This window comes from Citrus sinensis, chromosome 6 (genome assembly GCF_022201045.2).
Source record: "Citrus sinensis cultivar Valencia sweet orange chromosome 6, DVS_A1.0, whole genome shotgun sequence".
Classification (NCBI taxonomy): domain Eukaryota; kingdom Viridiplantae; phylum Streptophyta; class Magnoliopsida; order Sapindales; family Rutaceae; genus Citrus; species Citrus sinensis.
Window position 1 is genome coordinate 4,653,206 of NC_068561.1, and position 26,757 is coordinate 4,679,962.

A 26,757-nucleotide genomic window follows, 5' to 3' on the forward strand; every position below is an offset into this window, starting at 1 on the left:
GCATGCATTTGTAAATTTGATGAAAGTGGTGAGGGTAAGTTAGTCCAAAAATAGGGTGTTTGACTAGTTATGATGGAAAAAATTAGGTAGGTTAAATTCAAAAATTGCAAAAGTTTTAAGGCTGTTCTTGTAAATTTCTCAAAAATTTGCCTACCGTCACTTTCTCCCATGCATTAAATATATTACTAAAATTCGAATCACCAACATACAAGTCTTTATTTTTGCATTGATGTATTCAAACCTAATGTTTTGGCATCTAAGGCAGAAAAGTAAGGTGTTTCGACAAGTTGATCTCACCAAACAATAGGACAATGATTGAATTCAATGATGGCCAACTTTATCTTTTTCACCATTTTCTCCCATTCTAAATGAAGTTGAAAAATTTAATTTTTCAACTACACTAGTGTCAACCACATTAATGCAACTCCCCCATCAATAATCATGCTACATATCTCATTATTAACATGTCATCTAGTATGAATGATGTTTCACGTTGTATGCATTTTTTGATGAGAACGTCTTCATTTTAAAGAAATAAGGATGCTACTAACAAACAAAAAATACAATTTCTAATATATTGCAATCTTTATTTTATTTTATTTTTTTGGTACTTTAGTGGCATCTTCGGATGTCCTCATTACAAAAGGATTATATATATGGGTAGGGTTATCTTAACTTAAATTCTTGAATTGAGATTTTGACATATATTTTGGGTCATTAGTTTCAAGCAATCTAATGGTGGATGAATAACCATTATTAAATTCTATTGACTTTCAATATCTTCCCTTAGATTACTTGAAATCGATGGTTCAAAATTTGCGTCAAACTTTTATGTCAAAAATTTAAATTAAAATAGGATTGGACCCACCTTATGACCACTGTAGTAATTAATTTAATATTAAACTTATGTTTGGATGTAAGAATTCAGAGGAGCAGAGACCAATGGAAATGAGAGAGGAGAAAGAAAATGAGGGGGAAAAAATAAAAGAGGGTCAATCTTAATTTTATTATTTTGTTAGATTTAAAATAATTTTATTTTCTTTTTATTTCTTTGCCCTCTTCTCCTTTCCTCTCATGTCCTCTGTTTACTCTTGTTTCTATTTTTATATAATATTATTAAACAAGTTACGAGAATTATCACATTAAATATACTAATTTTCTTCTTTAAAACTATTACGAAAATTACCAATTAAAAACAATACAAAACGAACCCTTAGATGTTAGATTCTACGCCTCTTGATACTGTTGATTGAGAATTTGTTTCTAATAATAGAAAACAAAAGATGGAAAAAACAAATGAAATCAAATTTTGTTTGTTTATGCGACTAATATGGAAAAGAAAATGCACCAGGACAGAATTTGATCCTATTAGTAAAATCTGTCAGACGCGTTAAATTTTCGGCCAACGCCATCTCCATTATTTGGCAACCATCTGCCTATAAATTCATATTCCCTATCCTGTAATTTGAAAGTGCTCGCTCTCTCTATCCCTCAACTTGTTCGGCTACCTAGCTCGCTCTTTAGGGTACAATCTTTCGCTTCTCATTTATCGAACTCGACCCAATGTCTCCTTTTACTATCCCATCATTCTTAGGTGTGGGAGGTTGCATTTTTATAAAACGGTTGTAAAAAGGTCGTACTGAAATTTTACAGAGTTCTCAAAAATGCTGACACCTGCACCTAATAATGACGAGCTAAACATATATGTTAACGCTATACATTTTCTTTTACTTTTAATTTGCTGCAGTCAAAAGGTATCAATGGCTAATGAAAGTGAAGGAAAGTTGCAAAAAGATCAACTACCAAACTTTGTCGCATCCGCAAAAGGGAAACCTGGTTTCCACTATTTAATCTCTAACGCTCTTTATCTCTTGCTCATTCCACTCTTTGTCATTGTTTTGACTTATGATCTGTTTTCAACTTTGAGTACAATTTATGATTTGTTTCAGATTTGGAACGAGCTTAGTTTCAAATTCGACAATGTGACAGTACTATTACTAGTAGTACTATGCTTGGTTTCCCTTGTCTTTACAACCATTTACCTGATGAGCCGCCCGAAAAATGTTTACTTGGTGAACTTTTCATGTTATAAGCCTGACCCATCTCGAATGTGCACTCGAGAAAGTTTCTTACAAATAGCCAGCCAAACTGGGAAATTTTCAGACGAAACTTTAGACTTCAAAAAGAAAATTTTGGAGAGATCGGGGATTGGGAATATGACATATGGTCCAAAATCCTTGATGGAAAACCCGGCAGAAAATGGTAATATGGAGGAGGCAAGGAAGGAGACTGAGGGTGTGATAATTGGAGCCGTAGATGAGCTCTTGGCAAAAACTGGGGTGAAGCCTAAAGCTATTGGGATTCTTGTGGTGAATAGCAGCTCGTTTAATCCAACACCTTCATTGTCAGCCTTTATCGTGAATCACTATAAGCTTAGAAGCAAAATCTTCAGCTATAATCTTGGTGGTATGGGTTGCAGTGCTGGTCTTATTTCTATTGATCTCGCCCAAAAACTCTTACAGGTTTTTTGCTACTTAAGCTATTTCTTTTAAATAATGTTAGGCGCAGCTGCTAAATTATATTACATGTCACTTACAATAGTTCAAAAGTAATCTGTAGTCACCCAATATAAGAGAATGGCAGCATATGAGATTATTCATGGGTAATTACATTTAGGTTTACTATACGTTATATTGTATGTAACTTAGCAATGCCTAATGTAACTAATAATTGTGTTCCAATTGATATGGTACATTATTTGTAACTGCTAAATTAAAGTCAGTTATTAACAATGTGACAGTTACAGATAAGTGTTGGGATAATTATTGTAATTTTTAATCTCTGCTTCACAGGATTCGAACTTGAGGAGAAACACTAAATGTGTATGTATGTGTGTGTGTATATATATATATATATATATATATATTTTTTTTTTTTTCTGGTTATAATCTAATAAAAAGTATTACATTCTGCGGTGTACCCAGGGCCGACTCAACCATATTTGAGGACTTAGGCAAATGGTATTAATGAGTTCTTAAAATTTAGGACAAATATATATATATATATATATTAGTTATGTATTATTTATTGAAAATCAATTCTTTAAACACTCTAAAATTTAAAATTATTAAATAAAATTCTATTCTACTATTGATAATCCATGAAATTTTAATTCAATTATAACATTTTTACTTATTTTTTAAACTCAAATTACATCTTTTTTACTACCTCTTTTCTAGATTAAACTAATTTTCGATATACTTTTATTTCAAAATTGATAAAACAAGCACATACAAAAAATAGTAGATTAATAAAAGAATATATTAAAAAGAAATAAAAACAAATAAATAACACAACTAATTAAGAGAATAATAAAAAGATAAAATCTGAAATTTCAAAATCTAGAATTTATGAGTTTTGTAGGAATTAAAACTATTAAGTACTACAGCAAATAAACTTTATAGGAATTTGATAGTTTATTTAGGAAAATATAATTACAAAATAATAATAAATTAAATGAATAATAATGACTTTTAAATTCACTTTCCCTCGTTTATATACAAAATAATTATCTTATGGGGTCTTCATGTAAAGCGGAGCTCTAGGCAACCGCCTAAGTTGTCTAGAGGTCGAGCCGCTATGTGTACCGAGACTTTATCAATTTAATTTCATCGTCACAGGTGGAACCAAACTGCTACGCTCTTGTTGTGAGCACAGAGAACATTACTCTAGGCTGGTATGTTGGCAATGATCGATCAATGCTTCTTACAAACTGCTTATTTCGTGTGGGTGGCGCTGCAATTCTCCTCTCCAACCGATCATCTGATCGCAGTAGCTCCAAATATCAACTAGTTCGAACCTTGCGCAGCCACCAGGTTGACGACAACAGCTATAATTGTATCATGCAAAAAGAAGATGAATTTCAGCATGTAGGAGTCAAAATCTCTAAAACCCTCATGGTTGTTGCTGGAGAAGCCCTGAAGACTCACATTACTGCAGTTGGACCATTAGTTCTTCCAATGTATGAGCAACTGTTGTTTTTGGCAACTTCAGTAGCAAGAAAAATCTTTAAAATGAAGATCAACTTGTATATTCCAGATATCAAGTTGGCATTTGAACATTTTTGTATTCATACGGGAGGAAGAGGAGTGTTAGATGGGATTGAAAAGAACCTTCAACTTAATGAATGGCATATGGAGCCTTCAAGAATGACTCTTAATAGATTTGGTAATACTTCAAGCAGTTCTGTGTGGTATGAATTGGCTTACTCCGAGGCAAAGAGAAGAATTCGGAAAGGTGACAGGATATGCCAAATTGGTTTCGGATCAGGATTCAAGTGCAGCACTGTTGTATGGCGTGCATTGAAGACCATCAATCTCAATCCTACCCTGGACAAAAATCCTTGGATTGATGAAATTGACAATTTCCCTGTTCAAGTGCCACAAGATGCACCAATTGCATTCTGATTGCAAAATTTGTATCTCAAATGATGGTTATGTGATATTTCGTTCATCGCACGATCCATGTACCAAATAATGGCCATATCATTTGCAATAAAATTTGGATGGGTTATTTGTATTTCTAAAATATGCTTTGAGTACTCTATTAGTATTATTTTAAACACTCAATATAATAAAATTTTAAAAACATTACTACAAAAATAACATTTATTGACACTACAATCACTAACACTTTGTAAAAGGTTTCAGCAATTACATACATTTTTACTATTTTCTGTATTTAACAAATAAGTATCATAAATTAATGATATTGGTGTGTCAGTAAATTGAAAATCAGAAATCATTGACACTAAAGTATTAGAGGTTAAAACAAAATTATTAGAACTTGTAAATCTTCCAACTCGAACCTATGACTTCTAAATTTAAAATGCTTACGTTTGGTTCACAAACCACGAAGACACAAACATAATGTTAAAAATTAAAAAAACAAAAGACATAAATATCATCTCACATTTCTTTCTCTCTATTCATAATATTGTGAATTAAAACATAGAAAACAGAACTTACAAAATCCCTAGATCGCCCACACTGCTGACACACCAAAAACCTCTCCCATCACTGCTGTCACTACTTTCAACTAGCCACTCTTATCATCTCCCTTCACCAAGATCTGGACTCTTTTGCTGCTGTCATCTCCCAAGCACCAAATTAAGTTGCGAATCCACTATCGTGACTTATGAATTTATACTATCACTGATAGCTTATTTGCTCTTCTTCACGGTAATGGCCTCTCCTGTCCTTTAATGTATGTGTGTCTATATATATATAGACACACACACACACATAAGGGCCACAACTTAACGCTTATCATTATTAGGGACCATGGTTAATTGACATATATTGCACACATTGGACCCTTCGATTGACTTGTTTTCTATAAACATAGAAGGCCATTGTTGAATTTGAAAAGAAGAGAAAAGATAAAATTTACTAGATAATCTAAAAATACAATAATCTAAAAAGAAGTACATGTATGTATGTATGTTTATGTATATGTGTGTGTGTGTAGATTGAGATGGTAAATATGCTTTTGAAGTGATGTCAATGGCTGAGACAAGGGTAAGTCACTTTTATATTTATTTCTTATATATTTCATTCTTTTATAGTATAATTAAGTTTTCGTGTGTCATGAATTTTGAGGTTCTGATAAGCTGTTATTGGTGATTCTTTAATTCCTTAATTCAACTTGTAGGTTTATAATTTTATTTTGGTAGAATGAGCTGAAGAGTTAAATTGAACAAGGAAAATTCCAATCACATAGGTCAAATGACATTCTAGGCGAAGCCCTTCAAAAGCATCCAAATGGAAGTAGGGTGCAAGGAGTAAGATAATTCATCATGCCATCCATGTACTTTCATGTTCCTGATGCTGCAGAGTTGGCAAGAGAAAAAAAGATGTATCAAGAGAGTTTTGAATTTATGTCTGCTCAATTGGAACACATGAATGCAAGGTTGAATGCCTATAGCATTATTGAAGTTGGTAGTTTTAACTATCCTAAACCCAAACCTTCCACTGGTGTTTAATTTAAGATTGATCAACAATCTCTTGAAGCTCTTGGAAAAAGAAAGTTTAGTAAAGGGAATATTACATGTCATTATTTTATTTTCATTTATTTCTATTTGTATATGCATGTATTATTACTAATTGTACGCATGTATATTTTAATTATTTCATAGGCTAGTTTCCCATCGGGTGAGTTAACTAAAAAATATGGGAAGAGTAAAATGAATTCAAAGAACACTCCTATTAAAATTTCCCAACCAACACCTCAACAAACTCCGAAGAAACTAGATTTTGAAGTTACTTCAAAGCCTATGCCAAGCAAATCTCCCAAATTAACTCATAAAGTAGATATGCAATTCCTCTATGATGAGAGAGTATAAAAAAAAGAACCACTGGTCATCAAACAAACAATAAAAAACTCAAGCAGGGTGCAAAGAATACATGGGCAACTACACAGTTAAAAAAGAATGACATGAGTGAACATAAGAACATGTTTACTATGTTTATTGAGAATTCCTTACCTCGGTCGATCATGATTGGGTATGATATAACAACTTTTGGTGAAATTTAGAAAATATACTTAGATAAAATGGTGATGAAATCATTGAGTTCAAAAAGGTCTCAAATTGTACTATTAACTTATGGATAAAGTAAGATAAGCTTAGATTATATTTTATTAAACTTGAAGCTATTATTTTGTTTTTCTTTATTCAACTTTACTTTATATATGTTTATTTTTCCTTAGATATTTGTATGGGGAGATGAAGAATAGTGGAAGTGCCAAGCCAATTCAGTTTGGGCTTTTTGAGAAGTTACATCCAACAACAGTCAGCTTCAAAGAGAGGTCTCAATACATTTCAAAACTTTTGGGCTTGACAGAGTTGGGACAGGTCATTGTATTCCCATATAACCCTAGGTATAATCTTTTTCATTTGCTAACCATATTCTTTATTTAGTAAATTAATTGTGTAAAAAATTTTACTTGTAATCCATGTCTTCAAACAATTTTTATTTTGTTAAAAAATTAATTGTGGGTACTACGTGATGAAATACATTCAAGATATTGTTACAAATGTGAACATTCTTAAAAATAATGTAAGTATCGAAAGCAAGTTTTAGATTACTGCATCATATTGTTTAATGCATTGTGAAATAAATCACTTCAAAAGAAGCCTGAACCTTTGACCTAATATGTGTTTCTTGATTGCTACGTTTTTATCATATATTTTATGTATTCAGTGGCGAGGTAAAACAACGGCCTGTCCAAATTTTTGAAAAAATTAACAAAAATGTCATATGCAAAGTTTACAAAATTGTCACTATTTTATTTACAATTGTACCACTCTATTAATTTACAACTTTACCATTCATATAAATAAATGAAAAAAGGGAGCTTCCTTTCTTGGCTAGCTCTTCATATTCTTCCTGGTAAGATTAGACAATAAATTTGTTTTTTATTTCAGTCATTTACAATATATTCATTAAAAGTAAGGTAGTAAATACAAAAGATCAATTCTTGTTCCAATTTCATTATGTAAGATTAAGTTATTGTTAGGTCAAATGAAAATAATTTAGCCATTGCATTCTAGTGTACACATTTTAAAATTAATTATTGATAAAGATAGATCATATATTCGATTAAGTATAATATATATAAAGCTAATTTGTTAATTAAACTTTTGTTTGCCTTCTAAATAGTGTCAATGTGTCATAATGACAGACTGATGGTTGTACAACTTTTGTTAGTGAATTTCTTTTAACTTTTTTTATATCTATCTCCTATTTCAACTACAACGACTAAATAAACATAGACACTACTTTAAAATAAGATAGATAAAGAGTTTCTATTAGATTGTATGGTTATCTACATTGACTGAGAATTTGTAGAACCATCTATGCAAATTCTATGATAGTTGAGTTTAATTCTCGAAAACATGGTAAGGCACAACTTAAATAGTGTATAATTGTAATTGAATTGCTTCTTGGATATGATATATTATCTTATGTATTAATGAAATTTTCTTTAAGATTTATATTCTTAATTGAGATAACATTTCGGCTTGGAAAAAATTTAGCCCACCCAAAAATTTTTTTTGGTTTCACCCTTATATGTATTTTATATATGCTGTAAATAAAGGTACTTATGATAATGGGTATACAACATATTGTTGGAGATATTATGTGAATAGGCATAGTTTCCAATTTGGTTTTGGTGAATAACTTGTTGTTTTAAGCAATTGGAGCTAAATTTATACAAGCACAGCTCAACAAAATGTTTTTCCCTTAACTTCAAAATTTTCTACTCTTTTTGTGCTTTCTGGCTCTGCTACAACATTTTCACAAAACTTACTTAAAGCCTAAGTGTTGGGACAAAATTTCAGTCCTCATCCATAAATTATCCCTTGCTTGGCACTCACAAAAATTTGAATAGCACTCACTTTATCTTCATTAGGTTTTTATTAACCCTACACACAACTAGATAACAGAGCTACACACCACACAAAACACATCATGCACAATACACACACGTGCACTAACACAACCCCCTCCAAACTTGAGAGGTGTTGTTTCCTCACAAGCACACAAAACAAAACAAACCATACATGCATAAGTTGGCACGAAAGAAATGTAGAATAACATTTAAAATTAATGAAAAATTTCAGAAATTAAAAGAGCTGAAATTGGGCTGGCAAGGGTACTCCCCTTTTGTCAGATGAGTTTATGCAGCACTGGCTGAAGGTTCACTATTTTTTCATAGAACTCCTCACGCGGTCCTTGGGTGAACCTTGTGGTGGGATAGTGTTGGAGAAAAATCAATTTTTAAAATTTTGTTTTATAAAAATTTCTAGGATTGCTCTCATACAATATATAAGAATTTGTAATCTAGAAATCGTACCTTGAAAATCTAATTTGGCTTTTTCCGCTGAAGTGATTTAGGCTTCTAGATTACGATCCATCACCACCACTCCTGTTAGATCACGATCCGTCACCACCACTCCTGTTAGATCACAATTCATCACCACCACTCCTGTTAGATCGCGATCCGCCACAAAATAATCTTCCAGGCTATGACTCAAGTTTGATCTGCACTTGACGTGTGGGCGCCTTTATCACCACTAAAGCAACTAGCACGAGAAAATTTTTCTCTTAACAATAGAGAGAAAAATCTTTTTATCTGATATGTATAAAGTGACTGCTCTTTTCTTTTGGGAGAAAATAAGCCCTTTTATATATCTATCTAGTGAAAACCCTGGGCTCCATTTTTATATTATTTAATTCTATTAAATCAAGTTTGATTTAAATTAAAAATAATAAACCAAAAGTAACATTACTTCTTTCTTGTCATAGGGGCCCACCATGTAAAATAATACAAGGCCCCTTAGACACAAGTACATTACATGGAGCCTCCTACTAAATAATATATTTAGACTTTTAACCCAAATAACTACTTATCTTGCTTATTAATTTAGTAGTGGCACAGTTAATTAAATGAGCTAACCCGGGGATCATTTGGGAACATACAATAGTGGCTATAATAATTAGGTCAGTAATTAAACTAGCCCAATTATTTAACTCCAAATCTACTCCACTAAAAGATTGGAATTGATCTCCATAATTGTATGCTCGAATAATAATTCGTCCCAAACCACATCGATTTCTTTCATGCATAATCCTTTGTACCACATCGTTAATTAAATCGATATCTCAACTGTCCAATCGATTTAATTACATCTTATTCCTTGATACTTATTGGTTTCGCTAATGATCTTTTTCAACATACTAAATATGTTGACACACTCTGGCCAGAGAATTCTATGATCAAGTGCTGAAAACCCATCAAGAGATGTGTTGTACAAATTCTATATTGTTAATCTATAACTCCAATACTCATAATTGCTCCCACCAAGATACCGGGTAATCTTGACCACAATTGTGTGTCGTACCCATTGGTAACTCAAATGGAATAACAATTACAATCATGAAATCATAAATAACTCAAGATTAAGATTACAGTAAAATCAATGCCTATGAGATTTAATAAGTCTGACAGTCATTTCAAGGTTAATTAAATCTCATCTGTGATTCAGCTCAATGTAGTCAAACTACATCAGTAAATTCATACATGGTTAAGATAAATCATTCAATGAATTTACTACAGTCTAAACATAAATAGAGCGCCCAACTCTATTTATCAACTGCGAACTTAATTAATTTAATCATAAGATAACTTATACTTATGTCTTCTGTGAATCCATATGATGATCACATAAATACATATAATATGATTAAACGAACCTTATTCAAAATATTTATGCAATTGAAAATATCTCCAATATTTTATTAATAAGAAAATAAATTAATATGCTTTAAAAGAGTATATAATCCCAACAATCTCTCACTAGCTCTTAAAGTATATCTGGCATATTGCACATGCTCTAGGGCTCTAAGTGCAAGTTATAAAGGTTTCCTACTAATGGCTATTGTAATCAGATCTGCCATTTAGCATTTAATGCCATTTGGGGTTCTGTCATATAACCTTTTCTATATTATTCCCTGATAAGATGATACTTCCTCTTAATATATTTTGTTTCTTGTGGTTCCTTGGTTCTTTAGATTGAGCTACCGTACCACCATAGTCACTAAATAGTTTAAGGGGTGCAGTTACAACAAGTACCAACTCAAGATTTTGTAGGAACTTGCGGAGCCATCTAGCTTCTTTTGCAACTTCAGATGTAGCCACATTTTCAGCTTCAGTTGTGGAGTCTATGATACAAGATTGTTTCACACTCATCCAACTAATAGCTCCTCTTCTTAATGTAAACACATAGCCGAAAGTTAATTTTCTAGAATCCTTATCTGAAAAAAAGTCAGAATTAGTATTACCCACTGGAATAAGTTCATCACCAGAATACACAAGCATATAATTTTTAGTTCTTTTCAGATACTTTAGAATATGCTTGACTGCAGTACAGTATTCAGGTCTAGGATTAGATTGATATCTACTAACCATCCTTACCGCAAAACAAATGTCTGGCCTAGTGCAAAGCATGGCATACATGAAACTTCATACTGCTTTTGCATAGGTGATAACTCTAGGAAATGAGATTTATTACATCAATTTTAGACTTAAATTAAGATTACTAAGAAGACAAATAAGGTGTTTTTATTACATTTTGATTATATTTTGTATAAGCATTCATTTTAGTTAAGTTTTAATAAGTTTTGTTTGAATCAAAGTAATTGGTGCTAAAAACAGGTGCATTATTGTAGGTTTTCAGAAAGTCTTAATTCATGAGGGGATGGTGAGACAATGGATGAGCAAGAGGAGGAAAGAAGATAGCCGCAAAAGAAGTAAAGCATAATCGGGAATAGTGCAGCGTTGTAGCGGATGTTAGAGCAACCAATACTATAGCAATCTGGGAGCAATGCGGGAGAAAATTTAGGCGCAGGCCAGCAGCAGATTCACGATTTGCATGTTTCCTAATTTAACTCATGCACGCCTATGGACTTTTGTTTTACCCTAGTTTGCAGTATAAAAGAGAGACGTGCACCACATAGAAAGGCGGCAAAGGAATTATCATCAAAATCATTAGAGAGAAAAAGAGAAGAAGATCAGAATTGAAGAGTGCTATTTCGGCAACATTGAGGAATCTTGCAGAATTATTTGGATTTTTCTTTCACTGCGCTCAACTTATATTTATCTTCTTCCTTTGATTGTTCTAATGTATCCAGTGAACAACATGTTTATGATTGTTTTTCTTATTCAGAATATGAACTAGATTTGCTTGTAGTTAAGTGACAAACAATCCAATGGGTTTTTTACTGTTCTTATGTGTTGTTATGTCATTGCTGTAGCATTTTACTCTAATAGCCATCATTAATATAATTGTTATTTCGGTTGACCACCCATTTAATAGTTCCAGTTAAGATAGAGCAGCAAAAAGGCATGTCTTAGCAGATATTATTAGAGTATTACTTGATCTTAAGTTAAGTTTCCTGGATTAAGTTATCTTAAATCCCATAAGGGTAATACTTGAAGTTAAGATTTGTGACATACTAGACATATGTGTTTACCTTGTAGGGTGGAGAGATAAAAATGATCATAAAGCCATATCATGAGTAGATTAGCAACTGGTCATTGCTAGTGTATTTAAGGGTATGAGAGTTCCAATATGCGACAGCTGAGGATACAAATTAATTCCGCCCAGTGCTGAAGCAGTTGCTGTAACAATTGGACTCAACTTGATGAAAAACAGTCGGCCCATAAGGAGAGTTTGATCATTCAACTACCATAGTCTCACTTGAATCTTAAACACATTTAGTTTAGCTTATTTCATTGCGGTTTTGCTCACTTTACTCTCTCACAATCATTAATTACGACAGAGCACATTTTACGTTTGTTAACTTCGAATTTAAATTAGGTTGCACTATTGTGATTGCTACAACATTTCAAGTAACATCAATCCCTGTGGAGACGATCTTGAATACTCATCACTTTATTACTTGTTGTGTACACTTGCACGTTGACACCATTATCATTTGATTATAAAATCAGGCCAACAATAGATAACTCGTCTAATTCTCTTTATTTCTTCAGATGTTTTAGGTGATTGATCCTTAGAGAATGTAATTCCATGTCTGAATGGTAATAAACTAGTTTTGAAAATTTCCATGCTAAATCTAGCCAATATCTTGTCGATACAGACCGCTTGAGACAAGGCTAAAGTTTTATTCTTTTAGTCTCGTAGTAATTTGATACCAAGAATATAACTTACCTCTCCTAGGTCTTTCATATCAAATTATTTTGCTAACCAACTCTTTATTGTAGTCAATACTCCTATATCGTTTCCAATTAGGAGAATATCGTCTACATAAAGAACTAGGAAGGCTACATATTTTTCCTGAATTTTCTTGTAAACACATGGTTCATCAATGTTCTGAATGAATCTAAACGATTTAATCACTCGATCAAATCTGATGTTCCATGACCGGGATGCTTGCTTCAATCCATAAATGGATCTCTGCAACTTACATACCATGTGTTCTTGGCCTTTTTGTATGAATCCATCTGGTTGTTGCATGTAGATGTCTTCTTCAAGATGCCGGTTAGAAAGGTAGTCTTGACATCCATTTGCCAAATTTCATAATCTAGCACTGTAGTAATGGAGAGCAGAATCCTGATGGATTTAAGCATAGCAACCGGAGAAAAGGTTACCTCATAATCGATTTCTCTTGCTGAGTAAAACCCTTTGGCTACTAATCTTGCTTTAAATATTTCTGTCATTCTGTTTACTCTTCTTTTTCTCTTATAGATTCACTTGCACCTTATAGGTTTTACACCATTTGGCACCTTTACAAGTTCTCAGACTTTATTGGAATATATAGATTCCATTTCTTAATTCATGAACTTTTTCTAAAATTCAATATCTCTGTCTATTAGAGCTTCGTTGTAGCTAGTGGGATCTTGTACATGTTCAACTGAGATCGCCGTATAGGTTTCTCTCAATAACATATATCTCGTAGGTAACCTAGTTACCCTCCCACTATGACGAGGTTCTAAAAGTGATAGTTGTTCAGGGATAATCCTGTGCTGATCAGCTGGTTGTTGTTGTTCTTCTTGTTTTATAACAAGTGTTGAAAGCTGAACATCAACCTGATCTCTTTTATTTCTCTAGTTTTACCTTACTCTTAGGTTATAAGTCATTATATAGTCTTCCTCAAAGAAAGTAAAGAATATGTCTATAAATACATTCCTATCTTGAGGACTATAATTCAGACTTTCCCTTATTCCTTTAAGATACCTAAAACATGCAAGCTTCTGAACACAAATCCATCTTCTCTACCTCTGATTCTAGTACAAATACTAGTAAACTCCAAATTCGAATGTGTCTCAAATTATGTTTGTGACTTTTTCATAATTTCTTGGAGTAATAGACATCGAGATAGACGAAACTAAGTTCAACAAACTTTGTAGTTTTAAATACTAGTATCTGGAATAAAAAAGGTAAATGATAAACCACTTAGTATATATCTTGTCTTATCCAAAAGAATCTTGTTTCTTCATTTAATTACACTATTGTATCATAGTATTCTTTGACAACCAAATAGAGCTTGAATTCTCGATAGAGATATTCTTTGTTTTGATCATATCGAAGTTCTTTTATATTCCTGTCTAATTGCTTCTGTCTTATCCACGTACTCTTTTGAATTTCAAAAACAATGGAATCATGACGCATTTAGACAAACATAAATAAAATGAATATTCATCAACAAGATTGATAGAATACTTATAACCTCTTATAACATATAAACTGATTAGTCTGTATACATTTGTATGCACTAAATCATCCAATACAATCTTATGCTTTTAGCTCAAAAAGAGTATCCTCGTCATATTACTTTTCTAAATAAGATTTATACAGTTACAATGATCAATCTTAATAGGCCAACAAGCCTATCATTAATCATTTTCTTAAAATCTTATTATAGTTTATATGACTTAAGCATAAATATCAAAGGTGATTTTGGTTAGAAGAAACATTTCTTTTCTTAGATAAATGCATATACTCTTTATCATTATATATTGCTTTGAATAGATCAATGGACTTACATGATATAAATTATCTTTATAAATAACCAAAATAAGTAATAAACAGAGGATCCAAAAATAATAGTGTACTCCTGTTTATTAAAACAAGCCACCGAAATTAAATTCCTTTCATATTCGGAAAAATAAAGACAAATATCAAACTAAAGTCTCGTAAAATTGAACTAGCCTTTCAATTGATATAAACTAGCATGTCATCAAATGCTATTTGAAGCTTTCTTCACTTAATCTCTTGGTTTCCTGAAAACCAAATAAATGAATTACAAATAAGATTAGTTATCTCAGAATTCAGTATTGCATGAATTAATAGAAATATGAACTAATTAGGAAGCTTAAAGATTTCCTATACCTGCTTTTAATAATCTTAGAACAATCTTTCTTCCAGTGACCCTTCTGTCCACATTTGTAACACTTGCCTTTTGGCTTGCCACTTCGTTTAGTGGACATTTTGCTTATCCTAACTCTTTCTTGCTCATTCTTGTCTTTTGACTTAAGCATTGAAGAGAATCATTTTTCAAGAAGTTTTCTGCTATGATAAAATTCTTTTATAGCATATAGTTCGTGCATTAATTTAATTAAGGTCATATCTTTATTGTTTAAGATATAGCTGACTTTAAATTCTTTGAATGTATCAGGCAAATATTCAATCACCATGTTAATCTTTGTTTTTTCATCGATTTGAACACCATGAATCTCTACTTCATTCAAATAGTCCATCATTTTGAGGACATGATCACGAACTCTTGTGCCCTCTTCCATCTTAATATCTATAATACGTTTTAATGCTGCTTCTCTGGCAAAATGAGTATTTTGCCCAAACATCTGATGAAGACTAGCCATTATTTCTGTGGCTGTTTCCATGCTCCGATGTTTCTTATGCAATTCCACAGAAAATCGAAGCCAATATATAGCGCTTAGCCATTTTGTTAGCTTCGCACCATTTCTCATAAGGCTCCCTCTGACTTCTATAATCGTATAACGATGGTTCTGGAGGGCAAGACTAGGTCAACACATATTTGCAGCCTTTAGTAGTAAGAATATTAAATAGATTGCGTTTCCAATCTAAATAATTTTTGCCAGTGAGTTCATTTTTAATAAGGATAATTAATAATGGGTTGATGGAAGACATTTTCTGAAAAAACAAAATAGACATGCATAAATACTTTGAAACAATATTCACAATAAATGACAAAAATGTAAAAAACCATAAATGCATTTTAATTTATTGTAACGATAATCTAGTACCGCTTTGACAAGCTATTCATTGGGGAAGTCATGTCTACACTTACTAGACCCAATTATCCATTTGATTATTTACTTTCATGTTGAGACATAATAAATAATTATTGTTATCCCTTTGAGCCTAAATTTGTTAATAGAGCTTCGTTAGGAAGGTTAATAACAAATTTTGGTTGAGTGTAGAACAATTGTTTCAATCTACGTATTTTTCATATCAATAGTCACCGTTGGTGTGAACAATCGATTGAAAAATATTTCAATTTTATCTTTGAAAAAGTTCATCAAATAAAATATATAATATATATACCCTCCGTAGGGAGCATTACTGTATCATGAAGTCGAGGTATGTATATAATTTTATTATTGAACTAACAATGGAGCCCGTGGGAAAAATTATCTTGAATTTTCCCTCTCCCACTCAATATTTTAAAATTAGTTTTTCCTTTTTAAAACATACATTGGTTATATTGTTAATTGCATGCTTCCTATAATATTATTTAAATGATATCCAATATTATTTAAGCATTTGCAAATTACAAACAATATAATAAGATTCATAATTAATGAATGACATGTAACATTATGCATAGAGTGGCACTATCTATTCTATATGACATGTTATCATGGCATGTTATCATCCAAAACATAACATATAGAAAAATAATTAAATAATCTTAATTCATGGGTTTTCTAAAAAAAAAATACATTAACCCTAAGCCTAATCTTTATTGGACTTCTTGTCAATATCTATCTTTTCATAGGCTTGTCTTTGTTAATGGATTAGGGGAAATTGGGCTTTTAAATTTATTATTGGTCCAATTTTAATTTTGAAAAGAAATAAATAACTAATTAAAATAAAACTTTTGGACTAAAAATAAATTTAATGTGCTCAATTTTCTCTATGCATTTTAATCATTAAACTCAATTGAAATTGGGCCTAAAATTAAGATTTATTAAGCCCAAAATTATTTTTGAACTTAAATACAAAAAATTAAAACTATTTTGTCCAAAAGAAAAATTACAGAACCATAAGGACTTCAATAATAAAAACCATGAAACCCTAAAATCCATATTTTTCTTTTCCTTCTTCCCCAGCCGCCATCTCCACAAACACCCAGCCGCTGTTCACTGTTGCCATCGATCTTCGACGCCAAACCAACCGTTGCCGCCTCGCTGGAAAACGTGCCAAACCCGCGCGCGTAACCGAAGGCCCTTGCTTGCGCTGCAGGCAGTGTTGTAGCGCGCGTTGCTGCGTGCGCAGGTTCGTTGCCGCAGTTTCCAGCAAGTTTTCACAATTTTCCAATGATTTACAATTATCCTAGGCTAATTTTTGGCTTACAAAAAAATTAAAGTAAAAATCAATAGGGAAAGTAAAAATCAGTAGGGAAATATGGTGATAAAAAACCACCCCTCTTGTTACAGATCCAAACAAAAAAATAAGAGAGAATCTAACCATGAATTAAGCAAACCATAACATGCATATATTAAACAAATAATATATATATGAATAAATTGTGCCACTCTAATACATAAATATCAAGATTGATTTCATATGAAATTCTTATATATTAATATGAGATGGCTCTGATACCAATTGTTGGAGAAAAATTAGTTTTTAAAATTTTTTTTATAAAATCTTTTAGGATCGCTCTCATACAATATATAAGAATTTGTAATTTAGAAATCGTACTTTGAAAATCCGATTTTGCTTTCTCAGCTGAAGTGATTTAGGCTCCTAGATTACAATCCTCAACACAACTCCTGTTAAATCACGATCCGTCACCACCACTCCTGTTAGATCACGATCCGCCACCAAATAATCTTCTAGGCTATGACTCAAGTTTGATTTGCACTTGACGAGTGGGCGCCTTTATCACCACTAAAGCAACTAGCACGAGAAAATTTTTTTCTCAATAATATAGAAAAAAATCTTTTTCTCTGATATGTATAAAGTGGCTGCTCTTTTCTTTTGTGAGAAAATAAGCCATTTTATATTTCTATCTAGTGGAAACCCTTGACTCTATTTTTATCTTATTTAATTCTATTAAATCAAGTTTGATTTAAATTAAAAATAATAAACCAAAAGTAACGTTACTTCTTTCTTGTCATAGGGGCCTACCTTGTAAAATAACACAAGGGCCCCTTAGACACAAGTACATTACATGGAGCCGCCCACTAAATAATATATTTAGGCTTTTAACCCAATTAACTATTTATCTTACTTATTAATCTAGTAGTGGCGCAGTCAATTAAATGAGTTAACCCGATGATCATTTGGGAACATACAATAGTGGCTATAATAATTAGGCCTGTAATTAAACTAGTACAATTATTTAATTCCAAATCTACTCTACTAAAAGATTGGAACTGACCTCCATAATTGTATGCTCGAATAATAATTCGTCACAAGCCACATCGATTTCTTTATTGCATAATCCTTTGTACCACATTGTGAATTAAATCGATATCTCAACTATCCAATTGATTTAATTACATCTTATTCTTCGATATTTACTGGTTTTCTCTAATGATCATTTTCAACATACTAAATATGGTGACACACTCTGGCCAGCGAATTTTATGATCAAGTGCCGAAAACCCATAAAGAGATGTATTATACAAATTTTATATTGTTAATCTATGACTCCAATACTCATAATTGCTCCCACCAAGATACCGGGTAATCTTGGCCACAATTTTGTGTCGTGCCCATTGGTAACTCAAATGGAATAACAATTACAATCATGAAATCATAACTAACTCAAGATTAAAATTACAGTAAAATCAATGCATATGAGATTTAATAAGCCTGACAATCATTTCAAGGTTAATTAAATCTCATATGTGATCCAGCTCAATGTAATCAAACTACATCAGTAAATTCATACATGATTAAGACGAATCATTCAATGAATTGACTACAGTCTAAACATAAATAGAGCGTCCAACTCTATTTGTCAATTGCGAACTTAATTTATTTAATCATAAGATAATTTGTATTTATGTCTTCTATGAATCCTTATGATGATCACATAAATACATATAATATGATTAAACGAACCTTATTCAAAATATTTATGCAATTGAAAATATCTCCAATATTTTATTAATAAGAAAATAAATTAATATGCTTTAAAAGAGCATATAATCCCAACAGATAGTTGGCTGCTTTTTCTTCTTGCTCGGAGTTGGACTGATTGATGATGGTCCAACAGGTGTGGGGGCTGAGGGCTTAGTTGGTTTGGTCCGCTTATGCTTGGGTTCTTCTGGTGCTTCAACACTTCCAGAGATGGCCTCTTTGCGTTTACTGGGTTATGTGGGAGCTGTGGAAGGAGATTTAGTGGGCATTTGTTGTGGAGTAGCTGGAGCAGGTAGTGCTGCCACAGAGTCTGTAGTAGTGATTTCAGCAATGATGTCTAGTAGACTCTTCTTTTCAGCAGCTGTGCAAGTGACCTTTAATGCAATAGCGTTAAGTTTTGCATCAATATCCTTTGGATCCTTCTCTGAATCGTCCTCATCTAAAACCTTTTCTTTGCCCTTACTTGATAGGAATGAGATTGGGGGCTTAGCATCTTGCTCTTGCTCTAACTCATCTGCATCATCTTTGATGATGTGTCTTTGTCTTCTTTTGGGAGGCACCATTTGGGGTGCCTCATCTTTTTCCTCCTCTAAATCTCTTTCTTCTTCTTCCTCCCTTGATGAGCTGTCTGTTTCTAATTTAGTACTCTATGCTTCTTTTAGTGCTGACTAGTCTTCATCTTCTGATTCTACTTCCCCTTTTTTTTTTTTGCTACAGCTGCTTGTATCGTTTCTATAAAGTTGAACTGCTGAACTGCTGTAACCAGGAATTTGGAAAGTTCCTGTTGTGGCTTCTACATACTGAGTGATACTGTCACTTAACTCTTGTAATCTCATTTTAACCCTAATAACCCTCATTACTCTTGCTACAGCAGGGGGCTCTGGTGGTGTTGCAGCTGATTCACCATCAATTCTTTTGATGGTTCGAGTAGTGAGAGCTCCTTCATTCTTATTGTGTTCATCTTGAGCAGTAAGGCTCATTTAAGTATGCTGGTGATAAGGGAAGGGAACAATAAGGTAGTAGTTTTGTGCCTTTTCATAGCATATTCCTTAATCTCTCGTTTAATAATTGCCCCAACATCAATTGGCAATCCTCTAACTATGACATATAAGAGAATCAACCTTTCTTATGACGCGGTGGTTGTGTGTGTTGTGGGCATTAGTCAAGATTTAAAAATTTTTACTCAAATCTTAGCAATTGGTTTTAAATCGATCTTGTTTATTACTCTAGCTTCTTCATTTACCCATGAACTACCTTCTACTATGAGGGTTTTTAGCACATTATTCCATTTCTTAGTGTTGTTGAGTGTTAGAAAATGCATATTTATAAAGGAGAAAACCATCATTTTACATTTCAAGTCTTACTAACAACCCTTACTTTTATGTATTTAACATTCTTGTGATTTAATTACGTGTGTTTTATTTTAATTAAGTAATTTATGTATTTTAGGGGCATTATAGTCATTTCACAATAAAAGAGAGATCAGACGGCAAAACGGACATCACTTTTGAACTCAGGACGGTCGAAAACCTTAGGAGGAGCATAAAAGGAAAATGACACTATTCACATGTACGGTACTATTCACGTATACGGGACTGTATACGTTACTGTTCACGGCACTGTTCACATAGACGGATCGATGACGTGGCATTGACCGATGATGTGGCATTGACTGATGAGGTGTCACGATCCTGTTGGACTAAAATTCTTATGTACTGTTGATGGTGACGTGGCAGCATATCAGTGGACGAAAAATCTCGCGTACGGTGCATGCATCACACAGGATTATTTTCAACCAAACCGCGTTACTGTTCATCCGGGTCAAACCGCGTTACTATTCAAAGTCGGGTCAAACCGTGTTACTGTTCATCCGCGTGGTCAAACCGTGGACTGTTGACTAATGACGTGGCGCATGCACCGTACCGCCTTGGTTTTTGTGGATGTTTTGACTTCTCGTCGATAAATAATAATAATCTTGTCTAGTACCGCCTTGGTTTCACCGGCCCTCTAGTATAAGGTTATTATTATTTGGCACGATAAGCCCTTAGCACCATATTGATTAGAGTGTGGTTCATGAGGTGTGGATTCCCCCCTCATGATTTAATTGGCATTAATACGGATTATTTAGCCCATGATGCATGTTGATACGGATCCAGATACCCAAGTACGTCAATTTAATAGATTTTCTCTTCAATTTATTCTCTCCATTACAATTCCAATTTTAGAATTTATTCTCGCCATTTTAATTTAAGTATTAGCATATTCCAAATCATTTCCACCATAAATCCAATCATCCATTCACAAAATTAATTCTACACAATTAAAATCCACCTCCTTGTGGGATCGACACTCGTCACCATTGATCTATACTATAATAGATTCGTGCGCTTGCGAGTACATTAAAATTTGCACAACAAGTTTTTGGCGCCGTTGCCGGGGAGGTAAGTAATTTTAATTCGTAAAATTAATTTTTTGTGAATAATTTCTTTTAATTGTTTTCTTGTAATTTTTTTTAATTAAAAAAAAAAGAAAAAAAAGTGAATCTACATTTAAAAGTTAGTATTTCTTTCCTTTTTCTCTTCTTTAAAATTCTGTAATTTAATTTTCAATTTATTTTTCTTTGTAATTTTTTTGTTTATTTTATTAATTTAATTTTTAGTTAATTTATTTCACGTATTTATTTTTGTGTATTTTTATAGAAAGGTTGTAATAGCGCAATAAGGTTAGTATCGTAATTTCTCACTCTTCTTTATTTTTATTTGTTTTGTTCCCATCTTTAATTTAATTTTATTTGTTTTGCATGCATGGTCGTAGGTCATTATTACTTAATCTTGAACCTATAGACCTTGAATTAGAAAGAACACTTCGCACACACAAACAAATTAAAAATAAAATGGATTTGCAACCACAGGAGAGGCCATTTAAAGACTACTTCAGTCCTTTAGCTAATTTGAGCACATCATGCATAAGATACCCAAATGTAGCTGCTAGGAGCTTTGAACTAAAACCTAGTGTGCTAAATTGTCTCCCCACATTCTATGGCTTAGAAAATGAGGACCCATATAATCATCTGAATGATTTTCATGCTATTTGTCAAACTTTTAAATACGAGAATTTTTCAGACGATGATGTTAAACTCAGATTATTCTCATTTTCTTTAAAGGATAGAGCTCGTTCATGGCTTAATACATTGCCTGCCAATAGCATTGCATCATGGGAACAAATGGTAACTAAATTTTTGAATAAATATTTCCCAGTGCATAAAACCAATGCTATTCGCAGGGAAATCTCGGAGTTTACCCAGAGAGAGGACGAGCAATTTTTTGAAACATGGGAGCGATTCAATGGGCTACTCTTGAAGTGTCCACATCATGGGTACGAGAAATGGCACCAATGCCAATACTTTTTGGAGGGATTACTACCAAATGTGCAAGAATGGCTAATGGCGACAAGTGGAGGAGAGCTAATGTCAAAAAGTGCATCCGAGATTTGGGAATTCTTTCAGCGACAAGCGGATAATTCCCAACAACGGAGTCGATCACTCAGGAATACTAGAAGAATTAAAGGAGTAAATGAGGTTCAAATTGGCGAGTCAACTTCGGGAATCAAAGAAGTCAAGGAGATGGTTGAAGGTCTTGCTCGACAAATAGCATCGTTATCGACTGCTAAATCAACAGAACCACATGACCATGACTCATACTCAGATCAAGCCAATGCCATAGGTGTAATGAGAAAGCCATCAAATTACAACCCATACTCCAACACATATAACCCTGGATGGAGAGACCACCCCAATTTTTCATGGTCTCAAGGACTCCAACAGAATGGACCAGCAGCTCCAGCTCCACCAATGCAACCAATTCCTCAAATTTCTCAAGCCTCTCAACCACCATTTAGACCATAGAATCAGAACCAGAACCAGAACCACTCTCAACTTAGACCATGGGAGGATGCATTCCAGAATTTCAGGAATGTTACTCACTCCACGATTGAGCAACAGAACCGCACCATTGATGGACTACGAAATGAGTTGAGAGCAGGCTTCAACTCACAAGCCCAATCAGTTTCAAGCCTCGAGAAGATGGTGGGACAACTTGCTTCTTCAGTTCAGACATTGGCAATGACTGTTGAGAAAGACAAATTTCCAAGTCAACCAGTGCCTAATCCTAAAGGAGTACATGAAGCAAGTACCAGTTCACCACAGCAACATGGAGAAGTCAAAGCCGTCATGACCTTGCGAAAAGGAAAAGAAGTTGACAACAAAGTGGAGATGCCGACGACAAAAGAAAATCAAATTGTACCTGTAAATGTTGACGACTCATCACCGGAGGAGAAACAAGAAACCAACCCACGAGAATACATTCCCAAAGCTCCATTTCCTCAGAGGTTAGCTAAAGGAAAAAAGGGAAAATCCACAGGTGAGATTTTTGAAATCTTCAAACAGGTAAGTGTTAATATCCCTTTACTTGATGCTATTAAGCAAGTTCCATCTTATGCCAAGTTTCTTAAAGACCTTTGTACTAAAAAGAGAAACATGCATGTTCAAAAGAAGGCATTTTTAACAGAAAACGTTAGTTCTATACTCCAACATAAAATTCCTTTAAAATGCAAAGATCTAGGCTCCCCCACTATCTTATGTAGTATAGGGAACCACACAATTGAGAATGCTTTGTTGGATTTAGGAGCTAGTGTAAATTTGTTGCCTTACTCTGTATTCGTGAAACTTGGACTGGGAGAATTACACCCAACTCCAGTGGTGTTACAGCTTGCAGATCGGTCCACGAAAATACCTCGTGGTATTGTGGAGGACGTGCTTATCCAGGTAGACAAGTTCTATTTTCCTGTTGATTTCATTGTAATTGACACTCAACCAATACAGGATTCAAGGAAGCACATCACCATTATTCTAGGCCGACCTTTCTTGGCAACTGCGGATGCTCACATTCAATGCAGGACAGGAAATATGCAGTTGTCCTTCGGCAACATGACTATGGAGCTGAACATCTTCAACATTGCCAAACAACCTCACAGTGCAAATGATGGAATTGTTGATGTGGATTTAATTGAAGCATTAGTTGATGATACTTTTGTTTCAAACCTTAGTGATGATCCTTTACAAACATGTTTAACTCACTTTGGTTTTGATTTTGATATTGACAGATCGGTCGATGAGGTCAACGCCCTACTTGACTCAGCACCATCCATGGACACTAATAAATGGAAGTCAAGAGTTGAACAACTAGCACTATCAGAGAAGCAACTCATTCCATCATCAGAATCACCACCGAAACTCGAGCTCAAACCATTACCCAACACTCTGGAATATGCATTTTTGGGAGAAGAAAGTACTCTGCCGGTAATCATCTCATCATCCCTCAATGACAAACAAAAAGGTAAGTTGTTAGATGTTTTGAAAGAGCACAAAGGGGCATTAGGATGGACCATAGCAGACATTAAAGGTATAAACCCAGTAGACTGCATGCATTACATTCACCTTGATGAAAATGCTAAAACTACTAGGGAGATGCAACGTCGGTTAAATCCTAACATGAAAGAAGTTGTTAGAACAGAAGTCCTTAAGCTATTAGACGCAGGTATCATTTACCCCATTTCTGATAGTTCATGGGTTAGTCCTGTACAAGTTGTCCCCAAAAAGTCAGGAGTCACAGTAGTTACGAATGCTGATAATGAATTGATACCCACTAGAGTAACTACAGGATGGCGTGTATGCTTTCTAGATGGCTGCTCAGGATATAATCAGATTCCCATAGCACCAAAAGATCAAGAGAAAACTACTTTCACTTGCCCTTTTGGCACATTTGCATATAGGAGAATGCCATTTGGATTATGTAATGCACCTGCTACATTTCAACGATGCATGTTGAGCATTTTTTCTGATATGGTTGAACGATTCCTTGAAGTCTTTATGGATGATTTTTCTGTCTTTGGTGACTCGTTTGATCAATGTTTACATCATCTAACACTAGTTCTGCAGAGATGTATCGAGAAGAACTTGATCTTAAATTAGGAGAAATGCCATTTTATGGTAAAACAAGGTATTGTTCTCGGTCACATCATTTCGAGCAAAGGTATTGAGGTTGACAAAGCCAAGGTGGATCTCATTTCTAATCTTCCTCCACCTAAAACAATCAGAGAAGTAAGATCTTTCCTTGGGCATGCTGGTTTTTATAGACGTTTCATTAAAGATTTTATCAGAATATTCTTTCATTCTGCCATGAACAAGCTTGTGGAGGCCATTTCAGTGCTAAGAAAACAGCGACTAAAGTTTTACAATGTGGTTTCTATTGGCCATCTATATTTCGAGACGCTTACACTTTCTGTTCTTCATGTGATAGGTGTCAACGAATGGGGAGCATTACACGAAGAAACATGATGCCACTAAATCCAATTTTAGTGGTTGAGATTTTTGACGTATGGGGTATCGACTTCATGGGACCCTTTCCCCCGTCTTTTGGCCATCAATACATATTGGTTGCTGTTGACTACATATCGAAATGGGTAGAAGCAATTCCATGTAGGACCAATGATCACAAGGTGGTGATAGCATTTTTGAAAAGCAACATTGTTTCACGCTTTGGATTCCCATGAGCGATAATCAGTGATGGTGGTGCCCACTTTTGTAACAAAGCATTCAAAGCTCTTTTGACAAAGTATTCAATCACACACAAAGTGGCAACTCCGTATCATCCGCAAACCAGTGGCCAAGTTGAGATATCCAATCGAGAAATAAAGCACATATTAGAAAAAACGGTGAGGCCAGACAGGAAAGATTGGTCATTAAGACTTGATGATGCCTTATGGGCATATAGAACGGCTTTCAAGACCCCGATTGGGATGTCACCCTACAGGCTAGTGTATGGAAAAGCTTGCCACCTACCTGTGGAACTCGAGCATCGTGCATATTGGGCCATCAAGAAATTCAATTTTGACATGCAGCAAGCCAGCTCAGAAAGAAGATTACAGCTGGCAGAACTTGAAGAAATTCGCAATGATGCATACGAAAATGCCAAGATTTACAAGCAACGAATGAAAGTCTTCCATGATAAGCAAATTATGAGGAAATCGTTCACTTCAGATCAGAAAGTGCTTTTATTCAATTCTCGCTTGCACCTATTCCCAGGTAAGTTACGCTCTCGTTGGTCTGGCCCATTTATTGTTCATACTATTTTTCCACATGGGGCAATTGAAATTAAGGACCCAAAGAACGGTGTCACGTTTAAAGTTAATGGTCAAAGATTAAGCCATATCTAGAATACCAATCACATGGAGAAGACACCGAAATAAATTTGAGTGACCCACCAGATTTGAATTGATTTTTTTTTCTCTTTTCGTTGATTTAATTTTTTCTTTCTTTATATTATTCTTTTGCTAATTGAAATTGTTTTTGCATAAGTGTGTTTATTTTACCATTAAGTTTTCTCTTATCATTTTTAATCATGAGTCTCATACTTAGACCGTTCCTCCTGAACATTCTTAAACCACTTCAACGTGTCAAAACTCATCTCAAAAGGCAGATTCAATTTTGTAAAACACAACGCATTTGGGCTCTACAACCACCAGAGTTAGTAGCCTACGTTGAGGGTTTAGAACGCCAACTCAGAGACATTGAGAGAAGTGTTTACGACATCCAGTTGGAGCTTGAGGTAAATTCAATAAGAGGACGATTTTAATTTTCTTTGTGTGTTTTAATTTGTTTTTCTATTTGTGTGCTTTAGTTTGTTACCCCGGTGAAGTGGCGGATAATGGTACTCCGTGACAATCAAGTCGGTTACTTCAGTTTCCCATAA

At 33.8% G+C, this 26,757-nt stretch overlaps 1 protein-coding gene and 1 non-coding gene across 3 annotated transcripts; one reads left to right on the top strand and one right to left on the bottom strand.

Annotated features, from left to right (window-relative positions):
* Positions 1 to 1,382: 1,382 nt before the first annotated feature.
* On the top strand, positions 1,383 to 4,589 carry LOC102614172 (3-ketoacyl-CoA synthase 20-like). 2 transcript variants are annotated; one of them, XM_006480332.3, is made up of 3 exons: positions 1,383 to 1,525; positions 1,748 to 2,522; positions 3,681 to 4,589. In XM_006480332.3, exons 2-3 carry the CDS (start codon positions 1,761 to 1,763, stop codon positions 4,464 to 4,466), a joined length of 1,548 nt encoding a protein of 515 aa, XP_006480395.1. In that variant the 5' UTR covers positions 1,383 to 1,525; positions 1,748 to 1,760; the 3' UTR covers positions 4,467 to 4,589. The 2 variants fall into 2 exon arrangements, with proteins under 2 accessions (XP_006480395.1, XP_006480394.1); XM_006480331.4 differs by having other exon boundaries at positions 1,467 to 2,522.
* A 17,634-nt stretch (positions 4,590 to 22,223) lies between these two features.
* Positions 22,224 to 22,327, bottom strand: LOC127903606 (small nucleolar RNA R71). Its single transcript, XR_008056315.1, has one exon. It is a non-coding gene; the product is annotated as a small nucleolar RNA R71 (small nucleolar RNA).
* Between the last annotated feature and the right edge of the window lie 4,430 nt (positions 22,328 to 26,757).